Source organism: Camponotus vicinus, unplaced genomic scaffold, assembly GCF_025532165.1.
Source record: "Camponotus vicinus isolate PSW18456_S1 unplaced genomic scaffold, iyCamVici1.0 SCAF_6, whole genome shotgun sequence".
Lineage (NCBI taxonomy): Eukaryota > Metazoa > Arthropoda > Insecta > Hymenoptera > Formicidae > Camponotus > Camponotus vicinus.
This window is the reverse complement of record NW_028141978.1, coordinates 13047982-13072171: the sequence shown is the minus strand read 5'-3', so window position 1 is coordinate 13072171 and position 24190 is coordinate 13047982. Positions and strand designations below refer to the sequence as shown.

At 36.3% G+C, this 24190-nt stretch overlaps 3 protein-coding genes across 9 annotated transcripts in view; 1 reads left to right on the top strand and 2 right to left on the bottom strand.

Annotated features, from left to right (window-relative positions):
- LOC145972643 (anoctamin-4) overlaps nt 1-15594 on the top strand; it is a 30873-nt gene extending 15279 nt beyond the window's left edge. For both annotated transcript variants that reach the window (XM_083101391.1, XM_083101390.1), the window contains exons 12-14: nt 12240-12445; nt 13211-13501; nt 13563-15594. In XM_083101391.1, coding sequence (XP_082957517.1) covers nt 12240-12445; nt 13211-13501; nt 13563-13850 — 785 coding nt within the window. In that variant the 3' untranslated portion in view covers nt 13851-15594. The remainder of the gene's footprint in view (nt 1-12239; nt 12446-13210; nt 13502-13562) is intronic.
- On the bottom strand, nt 3992-8529 carry LOC145972642 (uncharacterized). Its single transcript, XM_083101389.1, has 2 exons — nt 6797-8529; nt 3992-6722 (listed from the first exon to the last, which is right to left on the bottom strand). The coding sequence occupies exons 1-2, from the start codon at nt 7873-7875 to the stop codon at nt 4169-4171; spliced, it is 3633 nt and encodes a 1210-aa protein (XP_082957515.1). The 5' UTR covers nt 7876-8529; the 3' UTR covers nt 3992-4168.
- Nucleotides 14022-24190, bottom strand: part of LOC145972640 (protein son of sevenless-like) — a 57882-nt gene continuing 47713 nt past the window's right edge. Inside the window, exons 1-15 of one of the 6 annotated variants that reach the window (XM_083101386.1) lie at nt 21791-22333; nt 19829-20046; nt 19580-19760; nt 19202-19451; nt 18881-19102; nt 18439-18799; nt 18112-18301; nt 17781-18017; nt 17539-17694; nt 17276-17458; nt 16985-17102; nt 16612-16907; nt 16316-16532; nt 15983-16248; nt 14023-15566 (exon numbers count right to left, since the gene is read on the bottom strand). In XM_083101386.1, coding sequence (XP_082957512.1) covers nt 15276-15566; nt 15983-16248; nt 16316-16532; nt 16612-16907; nt 16985-17102; nt 17276-17458; nt 17539-17694; nt 17781-18017; nt 18112-18301; nt 18439-18799; nt 18881-19102; nt 19202-19451; nt 19580-19760; nt 19829-20046; nt 21791-21925 — 3321 coding nt within the window. In that variant the 5' untranslated portion in view covers nt 21926-22333 and the 3' untranslated portion in view covers nt 14023-15275. Of the gene's footprint in view, nt 15567-15982; nt 16249-16315; nt 16533-16611; nt 16908-16984; nt 17103-17275; nt 17459-17538; nt 17695-17780; nt 18018-18111; nt 18302-18438; nt 18800-18880; nt 19103-19201; nt 19452-19579; nt 19761-19828; nt 20047-21790; nt 22334-24190 lie in introns of those variants that run through there. The other 5 variants (XM_083101385.1, XM_083101387.1, XM_083101382.1 and 2 more) reach the window with 5 other exon arrangements.

Here is a 24190-nt window from a genome sequence, read left to right as displayed (position 1 = left end):
ACGTTGCGCCGCCTTGCTATCGTTTACCGCCTTTGCGATTCCCGCCGCACCGCCGGCCAAAGAACCGACAACTCCCAACAACGGTAAAAGTGGTAAAATACCACCGCGTTTCGCTACTGGAAGTATTCGTTTTTTCCTCCTCTTTGTCGTCGATGACTTTTTCATCCCCATGCCGAGTTTTGTCTTTGCCTTCATTGTCGCCCAAACAGTCGTAGCGGCTGCTCTTTCACCAAGAGTCGAATCCCTCGCGGTAATGCGTTCTCGCGCTCTTGCAGCTAGTATGCGATCCGCGACGTGTCGTTGACCGAGGTCGTTGCTTCGCGAGTAAGCAATGTCGTGCTCGCGACAAGCGGTGTCCAATGGATTGATGCCTCGATCGCCTCTAGCCAATCGTTTCTCTAATCGAGTTCCCGGGCCGCAAAACTGATAACCGGGAATATGTAATTCGATGGGAAGAGCGTTTATCGCACGATTTAAGAGACCGCTACCTCTTACGATTCTCGCTGACATTCGTAGCAATTTTTTATTAATGGTGGCGGACCGTCGATGTGTGTTCGCATCCACGGCTGATTGTAATGTCGCATGCACGAACGATATTGTCGAACCTCCGAATCAGCCTTTATATATTCTGGAAGCTTGTCCCACAATCGTTCCACGTAATCACCAAAATTTTGTAGTAAAACAATCTTTGGGATATACTGCAGTTGTTCGGCGGTAAGCCGGAAAATGTCTCTTTCATCCGACAGAAGGAGAAACATTTTGATACTGAACGGTTTCGAGTTGAGACACCTCTATAAATAGGTCTCCCCCCTCGTGATCATTCGCAAAATTGATTCGAAAGAGAAAACATGCGGTTCGTGCGACAAGCGCGGATAATCAAAGTATCAAATTTCGACGATAGACTAATATCGGAGAAAAAAGTACGCAAGCATGGAAACATGCTACCGACTACTATACGCGGTATCGTTTGCGGCCCTTCAAACTGCGGTAAGACAAACGTGTTGATTAGTTTGATAGAAAGTCCGTACGGTGTACGTTTCGAGAACGCGTACGTATACTCGAAATCGCTTCAACAACCGAAATATAGATACTTGGAAAATTTATTAGCACCTATAGACGAAATTGGCTATTTCACATTCTCTAATAACAGCGATGTCATTCCACCGAGCGAGGCGCTTCCGAATTCCATCTTTATCTTTGATGACGTGGCATGTGACAAGCAAGATACGATAAGAGAATACTTTGCAATGGGTCGACACTCGAGCGTCGACTGTTTCTATCTTTGTCAAACGTATGCCAAGATACCTAAGCATCTTATACGCGATAATGCGAATCTTTTGATTTTATTTAAACAAGACGGCACAAACTTGAAACATGTATACAACGATCATGTAAATACCGACATGTCTTACGACGATTTCCGCGCATTGTGTCAGAAATGTTGGCAACGCAAATATGGCTTCGTAGTCATTGATAAAGACAGCACGTTGATCAATGGACGATATAGAAGAGGATTTAATGATTTCGCGATACCGTAAAGCGATCAGTCGTCATCGACACATTGATCAAGCATCATGAACGACGATCGTGAAAAGATTGCGATAGAGATTGCAAAAATGAGCGAATCAATTCGCAAAAAATATCGCGCTTTGAAAACTGGTAAAATGGAGGAAGACGTTGCATTGGAAAGACAATTTAAGCCAATTACCGAACCTTTAAAACAGCTTATCGAAAATACTGTGGAATCTGATGCGCCGAAAATTGAACCATTGAGTTTAACGTTTGGAGAGAAGCACGAGGAAAAAATAAAAGAGTCGAAGCAAGGAATAAAGCGAGCACGGATAAATATGCCGATAAACGATTCGCCGATATATTCGACACCGAATCGATCGAAACGAAGGAAACAATTTTCTAATATGGCTACTGTTTCTACTCCGATAAAAGTACAACCGCGTCAAACAATACCATCCCCGTCCGTCGAAGAAATTTATGAGACCACGCCCGATTCGTTTGTAACATCGGTCCGACATGAATTAGAAACGTCCGAAGGTCAGAAAACGTTCCGAGATCATTTTGGTCCACTAGCGCAAAAATATATAGGAGCTATCATGAGTGTTGATAAAAATAAGAGTATGGATTACGTCTACGGTGTTAAATTTACCAGCGAAGGAATGATGCTCGGTGATAAACGTTTCGATGTGGACATGGAAGATAATATAATTATCGATGGAATAAAATATACGGGATCCGAAGGTATCTACGATTTGATTTTTAGAAAATTTCCCAATCATAAAAAATACACTCAAGACGATTTGTATAAATATCAAAGTATATTAAAAGCAACAAATGCGCATAAACGTGACAACAAAGTTAATAATCCTATTAAAAGTAACAAAGGATACAAGTACAAATATATAATTGCACCATTATTCCCCGATAGAAAGGTGGGAAGAGGTATAGACGCGCCGCACACCATGACGCTAAGCGACAACATGATCGATTACGTGCATTGGAACGATCCCAACGAATTGGTAGATCGTTTGCGATTGCTGGACGCCTCGCGTCGAGCCGGCAACAATGCTCACGACAATGAAATCTTGTCAATTATCGAAGAACTTCGCGAGGCTGGCATTATTATAAATTAAACTATGCGTCAACGATACATGTCATTCCGTCAAAGTTCTCGGTACCGAAATGTCGATTAATAAATTTGGATTATCGCTCGGAACGTCGAATAATTTGTACTATCAATGGAATGGATTATTGAGAAATTACGTTCGCGATAATGCTCTCTGCCAGACTACTACCGGCTTTGACGCAAGGTCGCGCAAGATTCAACGTGTAGCGCAACCGGAAACTGATACTGACGCCGTCAACAAACGATATGTGGATAAACTTTTGAGAGATCGACAGGGAGAAATTGAGCAAAAAATTATCACGCTTGAAACACACGTGCAGGCGCTACGAATAATGATGGATGAGATAAAGAATGTGCTGAGATATGCAACATCTGACTCGACACAGTAAACGAGACATACTAATATCGCAATATTAATTATGCCTCGATCAAACGTGCGAAAGAAGATAAACACCTCCGAAAAGCGACAACTTGTCGAGGAACTACATGCTCCGGCGAGAAGAAATTTTCCACGAAGACGCGTCATTGTATGCGGATACGACGATCTGTGGCAGGCGGACGTGGTCGACATGCGTTCGTATTCTCGACTCAACAAGGGTCATAAATACATACTCACAGTTATCGATGTGTTGAGCAAGTATGCGTGGGCCGTACCGCTCAAGAGCAAGAGCGGAAACGAAATGTCCGAAACGATCGCAAAGATTATTAGAGACGATAAAAGGTGTCCGAAAAATTTTCAAACCGACAGAGGAAAAGAATTTTACAACGCGAGTGTGCAGAAACTCATGAAGAAACACAACATTAATCATTACTCGACGTATTCCATTATGAAAGCCTCGGTCGTGGAACGATTCAATCGTACTTTGAAAAACAATATGTGGAAAATGTTTACGCTCAACGGAAATTACAAATGGATCGACGAGCTATCTCGACTCGTTGCAGAGTACAATACGCGAAAACATCGCACCATCGGTATGAGACCTGCCGACGTCACTCCAGCGATCGCCGAAAAACTTTTAAATACGGTGTATAGCAACGTAAAAATTGCGGCTCCGACAAAATTTAAAGTAGGCGATTCGGTACGCGTAAGCAAATACAAGACCATCTTTGAAAAAGGTTTCACACCTAATTGGACGACCGAAGTTTTTAAGATTGTCGAGGTGCAGAAAACTAATCCCGCGACATTCATACTCCAAGATTCGCGTGGAGATCCCGTCGCTGGAGGATTCTACGAATACGAATTACAACGCGTCGCTAATCCCGACGTATATCTCGTGGAAAAAATTTTGCGGGAAAAGGGTGATGACGTATACGTGAAATGGTTGGGAATGGATAAATCATACAACTCTTGGATACATAAAAATAGTGTATTATAAATATTTATTAAAATAATATACATATAAACTATATAAATAATTTAATATATAAATATTTAATAATATAAAAATATATAAAGTGTATTAAATATAAAAATATATACATGGTTATGTACAAAATATACAATTAATAATAAATAAAATATACATTTATTTACAATGGTATTCTATAATGTCCCCACGGTAACGTATCGGTGGTTTCGGGTACGATATACCGCTTATCGTCGTACGGACTCAGAGCAATTTTCGTCTCGCAGATCGTGTATACTTGGTGCAGTTTAGATCGTATACACGACTGCTGACGCGTCATTTCAATTTCTTCTTTCAAACACCGCATGTAGTCGTCAAACGTTATCGTTCTCGCAACAACGTTACTCTTGACACCTTTAACTTTCTTCGTGTCCTTTTTTCCATTCACTCGTAACGCGTACATCTTTGCTCTGAGCCCGACGAATTCGGTCATTATGGTACCGTTGTTTTCGTCCTTCATCAGGCCCGGTACCTTTTTATTTACAAGCGGTATACCATACGCATTATCCACTGCATAATCGCTCGTGTCGAATCTGATGATATCGCGCTTCATATTCTCATACACATCCGCGCACTCAATGTGATATATGAGACTATCCGTATCGGTGTACATTACCTGGCATTTGTCGCGATACATTGGCGTCATATACTCGTGATGAAACTCGTACAAACATGTCTTGGATATGTCGAGTATGCACATACCCACGTAAATCGGTTTGTAGAATTTCACCTCGAGTTTGCGCAATTCCACAGCGATTAAGTTTTCTGAAAAAACGCTTCTGCTGTGGAAATTTGGTTTCGCGATCATTGCCTCTGCGCCATACCGACCATCCCACTTTGTTAACAATTTAACATCGACACGATTGCGCACATTTTCCATCGTTTTACCAAACACTGCATTGTTCATTAATTTATATAAATTTTTTTCGAAATCATTTTTAGCCAATGTTCTAAAATGTGTATTTAATTCTATGTAATTTCGAAGCCACGGAGATTGTGAAAACTGTAAAATTCGATGTATTTTTGTTACGCGAAGACCGTGACGCGTACACTGCTGCAGGTTGCGATAGTGTATCACGTAACGCTTCTTATCGTATAGCGTTGCAAGCAGTTTAAATTCCCGCTTGCCAGGTGGTTTGTCGCGTGTCGGGCAAAACGGCAGGTCAGTGTGCGCATCGTGAAGATGTTGCGGGTACTCGAGGTCCACTTCGAGGACATAGCCTGTAGGCGAATCTAGCGTGATGGATGATACATCAAAATTGGTCACATCGTCGACCCATTGAAAATTGGCGTAAGGCAACGGTTGACACATTGCCCATCCGTACAAATTATTTACATCAAAGTACATCAAGTACGATGATGGTTTCGATGGATCGTACGACTCCATGTACTTGTTATTAGCGCGAGCGTATCTACCCGAACATTGACTCAGACCGCCGCGTATACCACGTTCGATGAACATAACCATGTCGATGTCAGTAAGCAGCTCGAACGTGATCTTGGTATGTTTCAACATGGCGTCCCACGTGTATCCGGGGAGAGTATAGTAATACGCGGGGTCGAGTCCGTAACTTTCGATACATTTATCTCGAAAGTTTTCGAAAATGTCGGCTAATAACAAGACATCAATTTTAAGATATAAATCGCTATATTCTCCTAGCGTTCGAATGGAGAATCGCGTCCAGATGTTCTCGGCGTGCGCGTAATCGCTCTCGGATACAGTGTCACCGGTCAAGGAACTGTAAAACGATTCGCGCGGTGGTAAACACGTATCTTGCAACCTCTCTACAGAGTCGATGTATTCGTACGGAAATACACCTTTTCGCGTTAACAAATTGAAATTTTCTGTTGATAAATTTTGAAATTCTGATTTTAAAATTTTGAGTTTATCTTTGTCCAAAAACGATGCCAATTTGTCGAGACTCGATGCGAGAAATTTGAATGAATCGATGAAACGTAATTTTACATGATTTTTTGATTCTTCATCCATACAAACATCTTTTGTAAACGAAATATATTTCTCTTTTGTTATCGGAAGTAACTCGATTTTCCCTTCGAACGATGTGGCTATTTCCTCGATAATGAAATGTGAATCATAACCGGATAAATTGTGAAAAACTATGGGAATACAAAAAGATTCTTTATAATTTAAATTGCAATTTGAGTGTGCTGGACCTCTGTACCGCCCGGTCAGATGGCAATGATCGCGAACGCGTGTATCGTCTTGCACGAACGGTTTTTCGCATATATGACATTGAGTGGCGCTATGGAATTTCTCCCACTCTTCGGACGTCAAATTTACCATGGGGACATTTGTTTTTAAAATATTTTTTACACGTAACGCTAAATTTTTGAGGTCTGCGGCGAACCATGCTATACAATCGGCGCTACGACGCGAATGATATGCCGATAAAGATTCGTCGTATGAACAATGTACATAATAAGCTAAACTAAATACTTGGTGATGTTGATATGCGTTTTTCTCTTCTTCCGTCTTGGCCAGAACGCATTCCAGGTCGGCGTAGACCACAAATGGAAGCCGCTCCTTCCGATTAAAGTTGTTGAACGATAACCACTTGTCCTTATCGCTCGGCAATCGGACAGCGCAATCATTCATCTTTCCACAGTCGACCGTATGCGACTGCAACTTGGTGTCCGAATTAAAATAATGCAGGCATCTGTAAAAGAAAAATTTTTTTTAGATTTATATACAATTTGCTACATAACTTATAATTATTCAAATTAAACTTACCGATCGCAGATATATTTTGGATTCTTGTGTTTGCTCAATTGTGAGCTCACGAGCCGGGATAAATTCTTAATCCAAGTGAAATGTCCGACGCTGTTGTCGTCTTCAATGTACAGCAAGTTGATATGCTTATCCCGCTTCTGCTCCGTAAGACGCATCGGGACAATGCTGTTCTTGTCTTCGATGCTGTACACATTTATAGAAATGTCATTGGCAAGTTCAAAATTTTTTATTTGGTTCACAGTCACTGGAAACTCAATGTTCTGGAGATTCAGCACTGTCGTGTAATGCGGGTACGATGATTCCCGATTCGTGTCTCTTTCGGCGGGGTATAGGGCGGCGACCACTGTCCACGCGAAACACGCATTGTCTTTAGATTGTACATTAATCACCGCTCTTTTCAACATAATCTCCCGCGATAATTTGATGTGACACCCCGCACGCATAGGATTATACTTATTTATATTTACAGTTAAATTTAGTATTCGCGACAAAGCCCACCCGCTATCGCGTTCCTGAAACTCTTCCAGAGACGCTAGGGTGGGTTCGATAACACGCCGTTCGTACCACTCGCGTAAATCGGATGTGCGAAAGAGTTCATAGTTTCGCGTATTGATACTTTTGTTGGCGTGTTTATCCCCAGCCACGAATTCACCGTTAAATATAGTGTTCACTTTCACATTACAGTGTTTTTTCATAACGTCCTGCACATGTTCTATCACTATGTCTTTGGCGTCATCGAGAAATTGGCGAGGTTCAATGTGATTATAGTTTATCACCGCACCAGTCGATACGCGACTCTCGAACGCCGTATCAATCTCGCGCCACACAAGTCTATTTTGACGCGCGCTACATCCGGCACCCGCGTGTACGAAACGTCCACGTACCGAATTTTTCAACCCTTCGAGGCGCGCGATCCGAGCAATCAGCGATTGTCGATTTCCGATCGATAATCGCGGTCGCTTGATGCGACTTTGCTCTTCCAACGACTCGATGTATTGGTCGCATCGTTGTTCCCACACAATGTAATCTTCCAGCGAATCAATCAATGTGGATTGCTCTCGCAAATTTTGTTCCTCCATATTGTAACACACTTGCGAAATGCGCTTCCCAATGATAGTTCCGGATGTACTTTAGCAAAATTACTGGCGGGGCGTGCCTCTTGATCATGATTTATATACTGTCTCGTGCATATCATCGAACATTCTAGAATGATTTCATCTTAAAAAATTCCCCGGAATAGCGTGTGCAATTTAACCTTGATAATTTCATGTTTTGTCACGTACATTTGAAAAATCTGATGTGGTTGCATCGGGAGCAGCCGTAAAACGGCGCTTGATTTTAGCACATTTAGCTAAATCTTTGTCTAGGGGTGATGTGCGTTTTAACCTTGGCGGTTAATCTTTGTTCCGATGCACATCTTAACCTTGAAAATTTCGCGTTTTGTCACGTACATTTGAAAAATCTGACGTGATTGCATCAGGAGCAGCCGTACATCGACGCTCGATTTTAGCGCATTCAGCTAAATCTTTGTTCTGATGCGCAATTTAACCTTGAAAATTTTACGTTTTGTCACGTACATTTGAAAAAATCTGACGTGGTTGCGTCGGGAGCAGCCGTACATCGGCGCACGATTTTAGCACATTCAGCTAAATCTTTGTCTAGGGGTGATGTGTGTTTTAACCTTGACGGCATGATTTATATACTGTCTCATGCATATCATCGAACATTCTAGAATGATTTCATCTTAAAAAATTCCCGGAGTAACGTTTGCAATTTAACCTTGATAATTTCGCGTTTTGTCACATACATTTGAAAAATCTAACGTGGTTGCGTCGGGAGCAGCCGTACACCGGCGCTCGATTTTAGCGAATTCAGCTAAATCTTTGTTCTAGGGATGATGATGTCATCGCAGCCGTATATCGGCGCGACAAAATTTTAGAGGAAATTAAAATGTCGTGTCAGCAATAATCCCCTCTACATTGCAATTTGCGATACTATTTGAATTGATATTAATTCTAATACGATCAGTATTGCATCAATCGCGCGTGTGAAAGGTTCACTGAAGAAATCAACATGAATTTTTACGTTCCGATTCGAAACGGTGAAACTCCACCGTGTAAGAAGCAAAAATGTGACACGTAAGTTTCGATCTTTAAATATTTAATTATTTAATTTTTTTAAATATTGATCTAATTTATATATTTTTATAGCATTCAGCCTCGTCGTGCGACTCGCATACTTGGAAGAAGATACGCTCTAACCCCAACGTCGTACAAGTATTTGGACATTGGAATAAGCGTTGGAGCTGTGTCGTACGTGGAACTGATTCTCGGTGATAATCGAGGCAATCAAATAGTGTTGCCTTTTTCAACGTGGAATTTGTTGATGCAGAAGCAAGCAGACATTGAACAATTTCTACAATCGACTGCTCTCGCATTAAGGATTGGAGATTTATCGATCGAAATGTATCAATCGAAAATTGTAAAACTCACATTATGTGACAATTCTTTGTACATGAAACCACCGACATTATTACATTTATTTAATTTTGAAAATTGTATCGATCATATGCATAATTGGTTATGCGAGAATACGTATCTCGTAAATGAAAAATTTAAACAATTTGAAACTGTTTTACGACGTAACAATATTACTACTGTATGCGATGCTGTAAAAACGATACGTGATAGTGACGTCTTTAACAGCGAATCATTAATCGATTGCGAATTATTAACATGTGCTGTAAATGATATTCTTTACGATGCGTGCAATAAATAATTATTTTTATTCCATCTATGATTTTAATTCTTTCCTTCCATACGAATAAGAATAGTTATACTTTTCTCAACACGCTCCGCTAAAGATGTAGAGAAATGCTGAGGTAGATGAGACGTGATGCTCTAGTTGGAATGAGACAAAAGATATTAAAAGATATATAATGAAGAGGAGCCTGCGACATTAGAATATTATTTCTTTCGTTGTTCTGTGCTTGTCACAAAGTTGTGGAGAGTGTGTGAGGAAGAAAAGTGAACAAAATTATGTGTATTCCTAAACCATACAAACCGAGGTCCGATCCTCGCTTTTACTCTGATCTCCCGAGAATACACATTGCAAAATGTTTCTGGACCGAATCCTACCAACGTCGAAACCGACACTACTGCAAGGATTGTCGGTACGGATTTTATCGAAATTATGCATTAAAACATAATTATTTCCACGGGTTCTTCGAGGGACCGTTTACACCGTTTAGGTGCTGTCACTGCGGCACGGAGGTAACGGTGATAAGATCTGTCCTAGACTGCAAGGATTGTTACCAGGAATATTGTCATACGTTCCGTACCCTCAAGAGACAAGGATATGATGTAGATAATATGTCCATCATAGTATATAATACTGACCGAATGGAAATATGGAAGATACATTTTTTACCATCTGAACCTCCTAGTATAGAAGAGCAACGAGAGGAGTTGCTGGAACCTTATTACATGCTGCCTACTCAGAGCGAAAATTCGGCGACGCGTAACGAACTCTTCTTTCAAGAAACATAATTTGTAAGTAACTTTCAATTTATAATATATCAAAAGTTCTAAAATAAATTATTAAAAACTATTCAAATGTCTTTTTCTGTTCCAGGAGCGGCTCCACTCAGCCCGGCACATCGACCCCTTAGCATTCTAGGAGCGGCCTCCTCCTTAGCCCGGCGCACTCCCCCCAAATATATTATTCTTATTATTTTATTATTATATTATTATTATTTTTTTTTAAATTTTAAATTTTATATTATTATATTATTATTTTATTAGACACACACACACACACACACACACACACACACACACACACACACACACACACACACAAATTGTATAATACACGCACACATTTTAAAATAAATGTTATATTTAGTATTGAAAAGAAATGTATTTATTTACGCGCCTCTCCTTGCGTTCCCATCCCTTGCGTCTCTCTTGCGCTAGTTGTAAGTATAGCAATATCGTTCTCTCTCTCTCTCTTTCGTACGCGCTATCGTTCTAACAATAAGTCTCGCGTTAGTTGTAAGTCTCGCGATATCTTCGTTCTCGCTCGCACGCGTTATCTTAGCTATTATCGTTCTCTCTCGCACACGTTGTTCTCGCGATATTATAGTTCTCTTTCGTATGCGTTCTCTTCGCGCTATTATCGTTCTCTCTCATTCACAAGCTCGTCGCTATCACTCACTTACCTTTGCGTCGTCCTGCTCCCACCTATGTGGCATCTTATAATGCGTCGTCCTTGTCCCACGTTGACGCCATCCTTGTCACATGTTGATGATGTCACGTGTCATCCTTGTCGCACTGTCCTCTTCACACACTTTACGCTATCCTTTTCCCACACGTAGCGCTATTCTTCTCACACCCGTCCCCCCCACCCGCGCGGACCCCCTCGTCCATCGCTCGCGCCGCGGATCCCCCCTACCCGCGCGGACCCCCTCGTCCATCGCTCGCGCCGCGGATCCCCCCTACCCGCGCGGACCCCCTCGTCCATCGCTCGCGCCGCGGATCCCCCCTACCCGCGCGGACCCCCTCGTCCATCGCTCGCGCCGCGGATCCCCCCTACCCGCGCGGACCCCCTCGTCCATCGCTCGCGCCGCGGATCCCCCCTACCCGCGCGGACCCCCTCATCCATCGCGTGACGTCATCATCCCCCGCGTGATGTCATCATCCCCCGCGTGACGTCATCATCTCCGCGTGACGTCATCATCCCCCGCGTGACGTCATCATCTCCGCGTGACATCATCATCCCCCGCACGTGACGTCATCATCCCCCGCGTGACGTCATCATCCCCCGCACGTGACGTCACCCCCCCCCCGCGTGACGTCATCATCCCCCGCACGTGACGTCACCCCCCCCCGCGTGACGTCACCCCGCGTGACGTCACCCCCCCCGTGACGTCACCCCCCCCCCGCGGTTCCCCCTCGCCCCTCACCCCCCCTCGGAGCCCCTGCGTTAGAAACCTCATAGTCTTACTACTCACACATGCTACAAGATGTCCTAAAACTACTAAATGTTCTTTTAATAACAGTTTTCTCTGGGACACAGACTTTTCTTCTATTTGAAGATGACAAGTGTCATTAATAATTTCAAAATAAGTTGATCGCGAAAAAAAAATTATTCATAAATTAAATTTTACGAAATCAAAAAGTATACAAAACTACATTTTTTAGTTGATTTCAAGTAGAATCTCTAATTTGTAGCTTAATTATGATGGAAAAAATTGAAAATTAAAAAAAAATAAAAAAATGATTTGCTTTTTCACTGAGAAAAAACTAACTCTTTAAACTTTGATCAAAAAATCCGTCTGTGCAATTAAAAGAAAATCTGATTGTTTTGAAATATTCTATACACGTATATTTTACGGAGAAAAATTTTTTTCTAAATATTTCGTCCTGCTTTCTATTTATAGTTTTACAATATGGCTTTGTAACGTTATTCGTGGCAGCATTTCCGTTGGCACCACTATTCGCTTTATTAAATAATATCGCCGAGATAAGACTGGATGCATACAAAATGGTAAAGGAGGCTCGACGACCGTTGGCCGAACGAGTAGAGCATATCGGCGCCTGGTTCGGCATCCTCAGAGGTGTTACTTATGTAGCAGTCGTATCGAATGTACGTAGAAAAATTCCTGGAATTGTATATAAATCATGCAAAAGAGAGCTTTCAAATTTATCAAGTTTCCAAAATTGCAAAATATATACACACACAGACAAACTCATCACTTGTCTTTAATTGCCTGCAATTTGAACGAAATTTTGTACAAAATTTATAATCATTTTCTATTATTTATTCATCCATTATTTATATCCATTTGCCATTATTTCGAATAAAATTTATAATTATTTCATCCACTTATCTGTTATTTTATTCATTAATTATATTTATTTGCAATCATTTTCAATTTATAATTTATAATTTTGTTTGAATTTTCACATATTTTAATAATAAAATATAAGAAATAAAGAAACGCTATTAATTTATTTACCGTAACATGATAATTATTTCATAGTACATTCTTTACATATATTTAAAATCTCTTCAAATATGTGGTTTTTTTTCATTTTAAAGATTCGAATTTATATTATAAGTTAAAACGTTTCAACTTTGAAAAACCTTCCATATTTAAATATATATATCCCAGCAAACACCAAATAACAGATATAACTATTAGTTATAATATTCCACTTAATATAACAATATAACTGTTACATGTTATTGTAACAGTTACATAACATGTAACAGTTATATTATTGAGTGGGAAATTACAACTAACAGTTATATAAATGTTACTTAGTGTTTGCTGGGATATATATAATCTACATAACACATAATAATTTATTAATTATATGTAACGAATGTATATAAATATATTTTTAGGCCTTTGTAATCGCGTATACCTCCGATTTTATTCCACGAAGTGTGTACGCGTTCGTTTACTCGCCCACTGAAGATCTAGTGGGTTACATCGATAGTTCTCTATCAGAATTCAATACTTCCGATTATCGCGAGGATATGAAGAGCGACGTGGAGGACGAACATCCGGAGACATGTCAATACAGAGGTTACAGAAACGGCCCGGATGATCCCAACGAACCTTACGGTCTCAGTCCGCAATATTGGCACGTCTTCGCCGCACGCTTGGCCTTCGTCGTTGTCTTCGAGCACGTTGTAAGTACGCGATAGATATTTCTTTCGATGACGAAGCGATGCAAAAATTATTATTTTACAGGTTTTCGCACTCACTGGTATTATGAGCTACGTTATTCCGGCTGTACCGCATTCTTTGTCGACTCAGTTACAACGCGAACGGTTGATCGCGCAGGAAGAAAAATACGAGAAAGAGATAAAGGGAAAGGAGGACGAGGATGATTTGATTTCGGTTTTGAGAGAAGCCGGTAGCATCGGTAGAGGAAGCTGGGCCAGACGATTCAGCAAACTGAGCGACGTTTTAGATGTTCACGGTGATGTTAGGCATAGCAAGCGCAGCGATAGCTCTACGGTATGGGAAGTCCCTTAGTGATAATCAGGAAAAGAGGAGAGGAGCGTTGACTGTATATAATATACATTCCATTTTCATAATGCTCGATTATGTGTGAAAATAGAAAGGAAAAAAATAAAGCCAAATGTGCTATATTCCTCTTATTCCCAAATAGTTTATAATTCAAATTCCATATAATAAACTGACATGTTTCCAACATTCTACTTTTTAGTTATTGCGGCGCGCATTTCTCCACACGTAAGAATAAGATTATCACAAAATATTTTACACAATATATTTTTTTATTTTAGAAAAAATTACCGTATACTATTTTAGAAATCATTACAATTGTTATTATATAGAGAATATATTTATAATGTTATATGAATAAATATGTATGCATGTAATATATATATATATATATATATATACATATATATACTGAAAAAATGGAGGAATAAGAAAGTGGAGTACACCGCAAAAAGCAGGCCGCCAAAAAAAAACGTGTTCTCCGAAAATTATCAAAAAAATGTGAAGAAAAATTGATTAATTGATCGCTTCTCGCGCCGTTCTGCAATAATAGTGATCATATTCTGCAAATTTTTATCACCGATCCTATAAATTTTTATATCAATCGAATAAAAAGCGAAAAATTCTTATATTTAAAAATTCTTATATTTAAGGCGCAATTTTTATGACAAGTAAGTAAATTCGCGTACGTCAGTTATTAAGACGGAGGTGGTTTATTGACACGTTTATAAACGAACGGAGCAAGTCTATGAAATATCAAAATGAAACGAAGCGACCTTGCCATCGAGATTAGGGATTCTATATTTATAGATAGTTCATCTGGCTAATTTTCTACGAAAAGATGTCGGGTATTGCATCAATTTTAAGATTTCGTTTGAGAGATAAATTTGTGTGCTCGATGACACGATCTCACTATGTTAAGTATGCGTAGATGGTACAATTCATTAATATCAATAGCGTTGTATATTTCAAATTTAATGATGTAAATATTTAATGATAATAGAAAATCAATAAGAGATCCGCTGTTACTAATGTGAGTTAGCGTGTTAATTATCTGCGCAAGAAGGATGAATGATATGATATTACTAATATAACGACGAATATGTCCACATTATTCTGTTTCACATGTTTATTTTAATCTCTGAAACATACATATAATAAAACCAACCCTAAGTATGTAATATTATGTAAACAAAGCTTAATAGCGTATAATTTAGAGAGAAAAGAATTAGGTAATCGATAAATTGAAAGTATAGTCAGACGTTTTTCCTAAGATAAAAGATTATGCTGATGATTACGTACTGGCATTCAAGATTAGAAAATTTTGCAGATACAAAACGATAATCATCGGATATATTATCAAAGCGATTGCAAACTGGCTAACGGTAGAATGCATCATCTATACTCTTGCATTAATCCGGAAGATTCTCAAAGTCATATGACTGTACTAATAAGTATATTCGATAATTCGACCTTGTCTTCTATATCGTCGATTTTATTCTTGATCATATCTATCTCGGATGACATTTTATCCATCTCGGATAAAATTTTACCCATATCGGATGAAATTTTAATCAATAACTCCTTGATATCAGATGAGTCAGTGGAGACAGATTGTATTGAGCTGGCAACATCGTCCTGTTGTAAGTGTAAATACTCGTCCTGAGTATTTTGAAAGAATGATGTATCATCTCTCGGTGAAAGAATTGCGTATGTTTGTCTTGCCTATATATTTGAAAATACATTTCTTAGATTTTCTCTATTGTACGTATGTATAATGATTACCTTTAATACATATATCGATGCAGAAATATCTATCTTTAATACAATATCAAAATATCTTTGATAAATTGGATGCAGAGTTAATATATATATTTATCAAAGACTTTAATACTATGTAATACATTACCATGTAATATATATTGTAAAATGATATTAATCAAATCATGTTTGACAAATGCTAAATAAAAATAATAACTTGATTATGTTTAAAAATATGTTTATAGTTAAAAATATGTTATTATAGAAAAAAAGTTTAAATGTGCATTATAAAGATACTTCAATATTGAATTAATGATAGATATTAATGCGGAAACTCATTCGATTAAATGAGAAAATTTTAGTTAATCTTGGAATCTTACTTGTTGCAATGATTCATCCAATGAACGTGCTCTTTTTCCTTTTCTTGATGATGGAGATGTTGAAAGTTGTGTAGGAAGTATGTTAACTGGCGGCGTTGGCATTTTACTGGAACTTTCATATGACAACGGTGTATTAAAATCATCATCCATTTGAACAAAGGGATAACCATAACTTTTCTGCATGAAAAATCTTCGAAGTTTACTCTTCGAATGTCTCGACATACTAGACGGACTAGATGATCTTGGAGATACAATCTCAGAAGATTCTACAATGCGTGAGAAAAGGTTTACAGTCGTAATAATTGTTAAATCGCAGTAAGCATTGATGCATACTTAACAAACTGGATATGTTGTGGTAGCTAATGTTTGGAATATTTGCGAATTGCGATGTTTGTGGCGATGTTTCCAATAATTTGAAAGCTGGAGATGCTTCCAGAGGAGAATACGAATTTTCACTATAATCTGAGCTCAATGCTGCACAAGGCAACAAATTATGAGATCTAGTACGAAGATACGGTGATGTTAAGTTTATCTCAGGCCATTTCCGCGGCTGTTGGAACAATATTATTTGAAAAAAGAATTAAAAGAGAATAATTACTTATAACGAATTTAATATATAGAACATTTACGAATTGTATAGGTGGTTCACATCCCCTTGGCTCTATCTTTAAACTTTCGTTATATAGATAAATGTCTATATTTTCATCTGACATATTAGGATCAAAAGGATAAGACAATATATTTTCAATATATTGTCTTATTTTAGACTCCACAGAAAGACAATAAGGATCATTTTGGTACAGCTGTATTTCACCAATTATTTCTACCACTTTTCGCCATTTATTAAAATTGATAAGGTTCGGGTTTTCTGGTAAATAATCTGGATTTCCTTCTTCAATATGCAGAATATTAGTCAAATATATACCTGAGAATGCATGAAAAAAAAATTTAAATCTTTTCATAATCATAAAATATCATTGTCACTTACCTAAGAATACTTACCTAAGAATGGTACACAAGGTGGATTGATAAATTGTAACATTTCTTTATATTTCCGAACGTAAATGCTATTAAGCTGTCGCGCTTCTTTTAAAGAATTTAGTAATTCTATTGATAATTGCTATGAAAATGAACACATGTTAAAGGGAGAATGGTTTGACGTAAAAAAATTTTGAAAAATATATAAGCGTGAATATACATATATATGAATTATACATACTTGATTCTTAAGTGTTTCTCAAATTTTGCAAATTTCGCAAAATTTGTGAAACTTTTTTTGCCTATTATACATACTTGAAACGTAAATTTTAGCCTAAAAACTGAAGCCGAATCCATAGCTCCGACAATCGCCAGAACGCCATTAAAATTATTGAGATCTTGTAGCGCCAACATTATTTCAATTGCACGTGATACAATGGCTACTCTCTCTTCAAAATTTTGAGCCTCCACTATTATTTTCTCCAGCCATCTTGTAAACTATCAAAACGCAGTATAAAAGTCCCAGTTATTGCAATATTTGGTATACTTTCGTGATGATTTGAAACACAAAAGCTTACATTTGTCGTGTGTCTTATCATTTTCATTAAATTCGGTGACTTTTCGTATCTGTCTTCCTTTGTCCATACACATCCAACTAACTCAGAAGACTTTACTGCACTGTACAATTCAAACTCCAATAATGTTAATTGTCTTGCTAATTCAATAGGATGTATCTGTAATCGACAATTTATTTTTCAGTGAATGATTTGGTGACTAATGTTTCCTTAAAGAAATCACAACGTTAAAAAATATTATATACCGTAAGTATTCCATAGTCTTCATAATTTTCTGGAATTTCAAGATGCGATTCAATCGGTGGAGGACATTCTTTAAAATATAATGGGATAGGTTTTGATGATTCGCGCTTTCTTTCTACAATTTTTAATACTAAATTAACCCAATTCTGTACAGATGTGCCATTAATCATTTCTAAAAACGATTGCAATGTTTCTGAAAGATTTCCGTCACGTTCAAAATCGTAAAAATGATGATTCACCTAATGAAAAACAGTAAGAATTTTAGAAAAAAAAATGTTTTAGAAATTGCGTAGAATTCATGGAAAGTGGAAAAAATATATATGCATTACTAACCCAATATCTTAAAACATTTAAAACTCTACACTGCACCGGATGACAGAACTCTATTTTGTATCTTTTCCAATCTTCTCTCTCCGTCGTTTTACATACAGATATTTCTTTCTTACCATAAAACAACGAAGGATCTGGTATGTTAAATCTTTCTATCAATAATGTCAATAATTCTTGAGGTGAGCAAAAACTTCTATAAAATAAATTGTTAAAAATTTGTTTTATATATATAAATATATATATATATATATATATATATATATATATATATATATATGTGTGTGTGTGTATTTATAAAGAATTATTACAATATGCAATGCTGTTACTTACCTATAAGTAGTAAGGAATGTTTTTATAAAAGTTGGATCACTATATACATGGTAAGTCAATCTCTCTACTAATTTTATCAAAGTTGCACCCTTAATCAATGGAACACCATTTTCTCTGGTCTTTAGAATAATGTTCTCCTCGCTATCTTGTTCAACAAATTTATACAAGTGAGCAGGAGGCAGCCTTAATGGATATTTCTTTTCTTCTTCTAAAAGAATACTATCCAAAGTCCTTTCTAACATACTTCTTGTATTTAACATCATTAAATCCGCCATCCAATTGTTTTTATCCTCAACAGATTTAGCAATAAGAATAACACTAGGATGTTCTCTCGATGCAATCTCAAAAGCATTTTTCAACTCTGTAAATACATATTATGTATTTGCATTGCACGAAAATTTAACACGATATGGCAGTAAAATTTAAATAAACATTTTTTTACCTTCGGTATCTTTTCTATCAATAACATCAACTTTTCTAATAAAAAATTTCTCTTTCAATCGGAATTCACGTTGGTGAGTAGGATGTTCATCAAATGCAACAATATCCGTTGCAACATTATCTCTTGTATTTGGTTTACACAATATTAATAACTCATCGAATAATAAGACTTTTCTGTCGGTTAATCCTTGTCCATTATTAGCCACTTTCTTCAATGTATCCTCTGTAAACAAAAATTATTGATAAATAAACGTTATTAATAAACGTAATTGATATATAAACGTTAACAAGACTGAAGATAATATGTTTTATTTTTCATTACCTCTAATAAATTCGCCGTAACAGCACTGCCCAATATCTTTTTGATCCCAGCCGTCTACAATTTCTTGTATTTCGCTAATCTTTTTTAATGCCGTTTGTCTTCTCGCTCTACACTGTATTAACAATCTTGTATCTTTTTTCGGAAGAATCGTCACAGATTTCGTCAGTTCCATTTGAAACGGTCTTAGGAAATCGTGTACTTCTCTCAGAGCTTCGCGCTCCTCCATATTAGGGGTAAGCGTACATAAAACCTAGGATTTATTAAAAAAAATGGAAAGTAAAAAATTATTTCGAAATAAGTATAAACAATTTTGTATACATATATGCGATATACCTTTTATACATATATATGCCATGAGTGAAATATAATAAATAATACCTTTATGTAATTGAAATATAGGAAGCAATGCCATATAGGCTGCAATAAAAGGTCTGGCAAATAACATTTAACAGCTTCTCTAATACTATAGCCTGTTCGGAAGACTACATTTGCTTTTAGTCTTGATATTATATTTGTTAAAAGTTCCCGATTAGCTGGGCTATTAATATCTCTTGCGTATCTAACAAAATATAATTAATAAAAAATTTATACACATGAAGTATATCGTGTAATATATGCGGAACATACTTTATATAAACATCGAATTCTACCGTTTCTGCTAATATTTCAAAGCATGAACCAATTATATACATTTGTTCCTTTTCTGCAATTTCCATTAATTTTCCATTGTCTTTTAAATTGCCGAGTAATGTCATAGTAATTTTATAAATATGTGTAATATTACTAAAGAGCGTCTCAAGTTCATTATTATCTTGCGCCACCTTCATAATTTCTTCACGAAATACCTAAAATGTAAATTAATTTAATTATCGTAAATTAATTAACTTTTTCAAAATAATGAAGTATATTTAATATATTACTTTGATAATCATGTGCAGATCACGAATGTAATGCAGTTCGTCGTGAATGAGATCTCGCACAACTTTCTTATAAATCTTTTTCCGGTACTCAATTCTATCTTGCGAACGTAGTACAACCGGCAATTCCTATCGATAGATTATATCATTATAAATAATAATCTTTGATATTATTCTTTAAATGTTTACGTAAAAAAGGAAAGAGAATAAATAGAATATAATTATATATATATATATATATATATATATATATATATATCAATAGAATAAATAGAATAAATAAAATATATTATAGAAATTGCTTGTGTCACTATAAATGCCCCACCATATATATATATATATATATATATATATATATATATATATATATAAATATTTAACATCTTGATTTTCTTTGACATCTAAAATTGTTCATAATAATATAATTGTTGAGATATTTTATGTATAAGGATTAGATTCTTTATATTAATTATATTTTTCGAAAAATTCAAAAAATTTAAAAAGTTTAAATCCAAGAAGAAACTTTTTCAATTATGTAGTTTATAATATTAAATACACATCTGTTTAAAGAACAGATCAAATATCGGTTGCACGTAATTAGTTTTTCAAAATTAATTATTTTAGACACTTTACGTTATATAAAATAGATCTGTAAAAATATTATTTGATATACATTGCATAGTGCACTTTATTTGTTGTTGGCATTTGTATTTATAAAGAATAATTAGGAAATTTTCTGTCAAGACTGTAATGTCTCCATCTCTGTCTTTCTCTCTCTCTCTCTTTTAAAAAGAGAGAGAAATTCGAGTGAGTGCAAGTGCCACGAGGAATATCATAGAGAGAGCGAGAGAGAAATTTGTGCAACAAACAAATATGTACGATTCAATGAGATATATACGATTAGTAATTTACATAAATTATTCTTCATCATTTATATTACTTCTAATATTTTTCTTTTTCTTTTGTTCATTTCAAATGCGATATGAATTAAGTAATTAATCACGTAATTTGATTCTTTATTTATATAATTTGAACAGAAAGATTAGAAAACATTTTTGGAAAAACTGTAATCTTGTAGAAGTTTCTATTTTCATAATTTTTTATAGAATTATTAGTAGAATAAACAATTATTAGTAGAATTTTTTCAAAATTTATAAAATTGTATCATTAATCTGTTTATTATATTAATGATGAATGAAATAAATTATCTGATTTTTTTGTGACAATATGAATATAAATAACATTATAATAATAAATGATAAATACTACATTAATTTTATTTTATCATAAATTATATATTACTATAAAAATTTTAATTAATCAAATTTGATTGATTACTTGGCTCTTAGTTAAAATAAAGTTATTAAATTTGAAAAATGCGTTTTTGGAAATATAATTTTAATATATATATATATATATATATTCTTTTTTTTTTCTTTAATTTGATGTTAAATAAGTTTTCTATACGACAAATTTTTAAATTTTCAAAATTTATAGGAGAAAGAGAATTTCAAAATATATGATATTTTCGAGAAATCTAATTACATTGTTATAAAGTATATTCAAAATCTTGGAGGCATAAGTTCAAATATTCTGCGAAAGTCCATTCCGTGAAATTACCGAAAAACTTTGTCAGCGAGATGTAAGTTAATTGTAAAGAAATATCGAATACCATATAATATTCACGTCGAAAGTGTTCACTGATGTCAGCAAGATGATTAATCACTTCAGGTTGTATTTCCTCTGTCGAATCTTCTGTAGTAGATTGCATGAGAACGTTTTGCAAATCATGATGCCAGGAAGCCATAATTGCAGGCAAGTGTCGTTCTATTCGATGCGATATCGTTCTACGATTATGAATTGTTTTTGTCGCGAACAATATTGTACGGCTCTTTTCTCTTTCACAAAAATTGAAATATATATATTATATATCGATCTCAATCTCACATGGTATATTTTCATAAATTCACATACATCACACACAAGATATACTTGTGCGTAAACTTGTATCTTTTTAATCCAGAAGAATCCATTTAATGTTGGCACGTCTTCGAGATATCACAGCTACACTAAAGATATTTATTAGACCACCGATGTGAATACAGAAATAAAAGAAATCAATGTTTTAAGAATTTAAATTAATTTATTCGAAATTTAAATTCCGAACTCGCAATATCTGCTCGAGTATATCCGAAATTTCACAGCTAGCTATTTTGAGAGAACTTGGCGAGTGTTCTGCTCAAGTCAAAACTTCGCGTATATATTCCCGATGAAATTTAATCACATGCAATGATCTCACCAATCAAAGACGATCCCTAATCAGTACCAATCAAAGTTTCTATCCTCTGATTCCGACCTATTAGCCGAGTAATTTCAACCATGAGTTTGACTGATACATAAAGTAAAATAAAAAGTACTGAGGAAAAAAATTAAAGCTTTTATTACTTGAATGGAACGTCTCGTTTTTGAAAACACACACACACAAAGTTAAAATAATAATAAATTTCATTATGATACGTTATTTCGAATCTAAAGAATGAGCCATAAATCGTAGAAAATTGAGAAGAAGGTTCTCCATCTCATAATAAACCGAAATGATTCAATAACTTTTCTTATTTGATTGAAGCTCTCTCATTTATCGAGAAAAATGTATTTAAAAATCTGTCGAGTAGGGGCGCATACACGGATATTTATTATTTATTTATTTATTAAAAATGAGGAAAATCTCTTTGGTATAACAAGTGGATAATTACATGATTAATGACAAGTGTTACGTCTGGGCCCGAGGAAGGGTGGGCCGAAGGAAGGACGTAACACTTGTATCCCGAGAGCAGGTGCCTTAAGGGCAGATGTCTCGGGTCGAGCGAGCCTGCGGGAGGGCCGAAAATAAGTCAACGACCAGAAGGGTCGATCTTACTCTATTCTCGGTCCATAATCGCTCGACGGTCCCCTTTTTGGTAAAGGAACTTAATCTCGCGGGTGTTACATAAGTGCGGAGGTCATCGGTCGAGGCAAAGCGGGCTGAATCTAACGTTATTTTTTATGCTCGGCCGGTAGTTACATTAATCTTAGAGTAATAAGTAGTAAAAAAAAATAAAAATAAATTGTAATGTGTACTTATTGTGGGGTGAGTATGGAGTCGGAAAGAGGAGACGCAATTTCCATTAAGAGTCAATGCAAGACTTAAAATATAAAAAGTTGTCAACAAGAAGAGGAAAAGAATAATTTAAAGATCAGATTAAGTTACAATTTTCCATAAAGAAAAAACGTTAGTGGCGATTGAGTTGCGATTCTCACTGAGCTCCTGATCTTTGGCGTTGAGGATGACAGGATACTTGTGGCGGTTAGATGATGATCGAAAGTGTATGCTCGCATCACGGAAACGCGTAATGATCACTGTATATCTCTATATTGACTTACTGATTTTACCGACTGACTGACTATGTTGACTTATTGAGTCACTGATTCTAAAGGTCTTCTGATAATGCTGATTGTTTCAGAAAAATAGTGACTGTGAAATTTCCGAAAAAATACTGACTGACTGATTGATTGATCGATCCTAATTCGTTCGAAGTGCGTGCTTATATATCGTTTTTGGATTACCCTCTTCTAGGGTGAGGAGCTGGAGAAGTTAACGAATAGAAACTCACGTTACATTTCCATCGTCTCTTCCCCTTCTTATGGGCGGTTAGAACAAATGTAACAAATCAGAATTTTATTACATTCGTTCGCGAATAGGAGAGCGTCTTCCAAAACGGGAAGGCCTAGGATTCTCAGTATCGGAGGTGATAGTAATTTATGTCTTTCTAAGTGCAGAGTGTATCTGCTAAAGGCAAGGGATGACTCTTACTGTCCTCTTGAAATTAAGATAGATTCATGTGTCACGTCGCGACATCCGGTCACTCGCGTTTTCATGAATAGCTTCTTTTATTTTTTATAGCCTCTTGAGATTTTACGAGGTTCTAAGTGATAGGAGAATATCAATTTCGGCTGACTGGCTGGCGCCTTGACTGTGACCGGATGCAAATTCTTATGATTTTATAGCCCGCTAATACCTGGCTGTCGTTTCTGG

Coding starts and splice junctions, on each gene's coding strand:
- LOC145972642 (XM_083101389.1), bottom strand. CDS start 7,875: ATGGAGGAACAAAATTTGCGAGAGCAATCCACATTGATTGATTCGCTG. Junction 6,723..6,796: donor CCAAAATATATCTGCGATCG/GTAAGTTTAATT, acceptor TTTCTTTTACAG/ATGCCTGCATTATTTTAATT.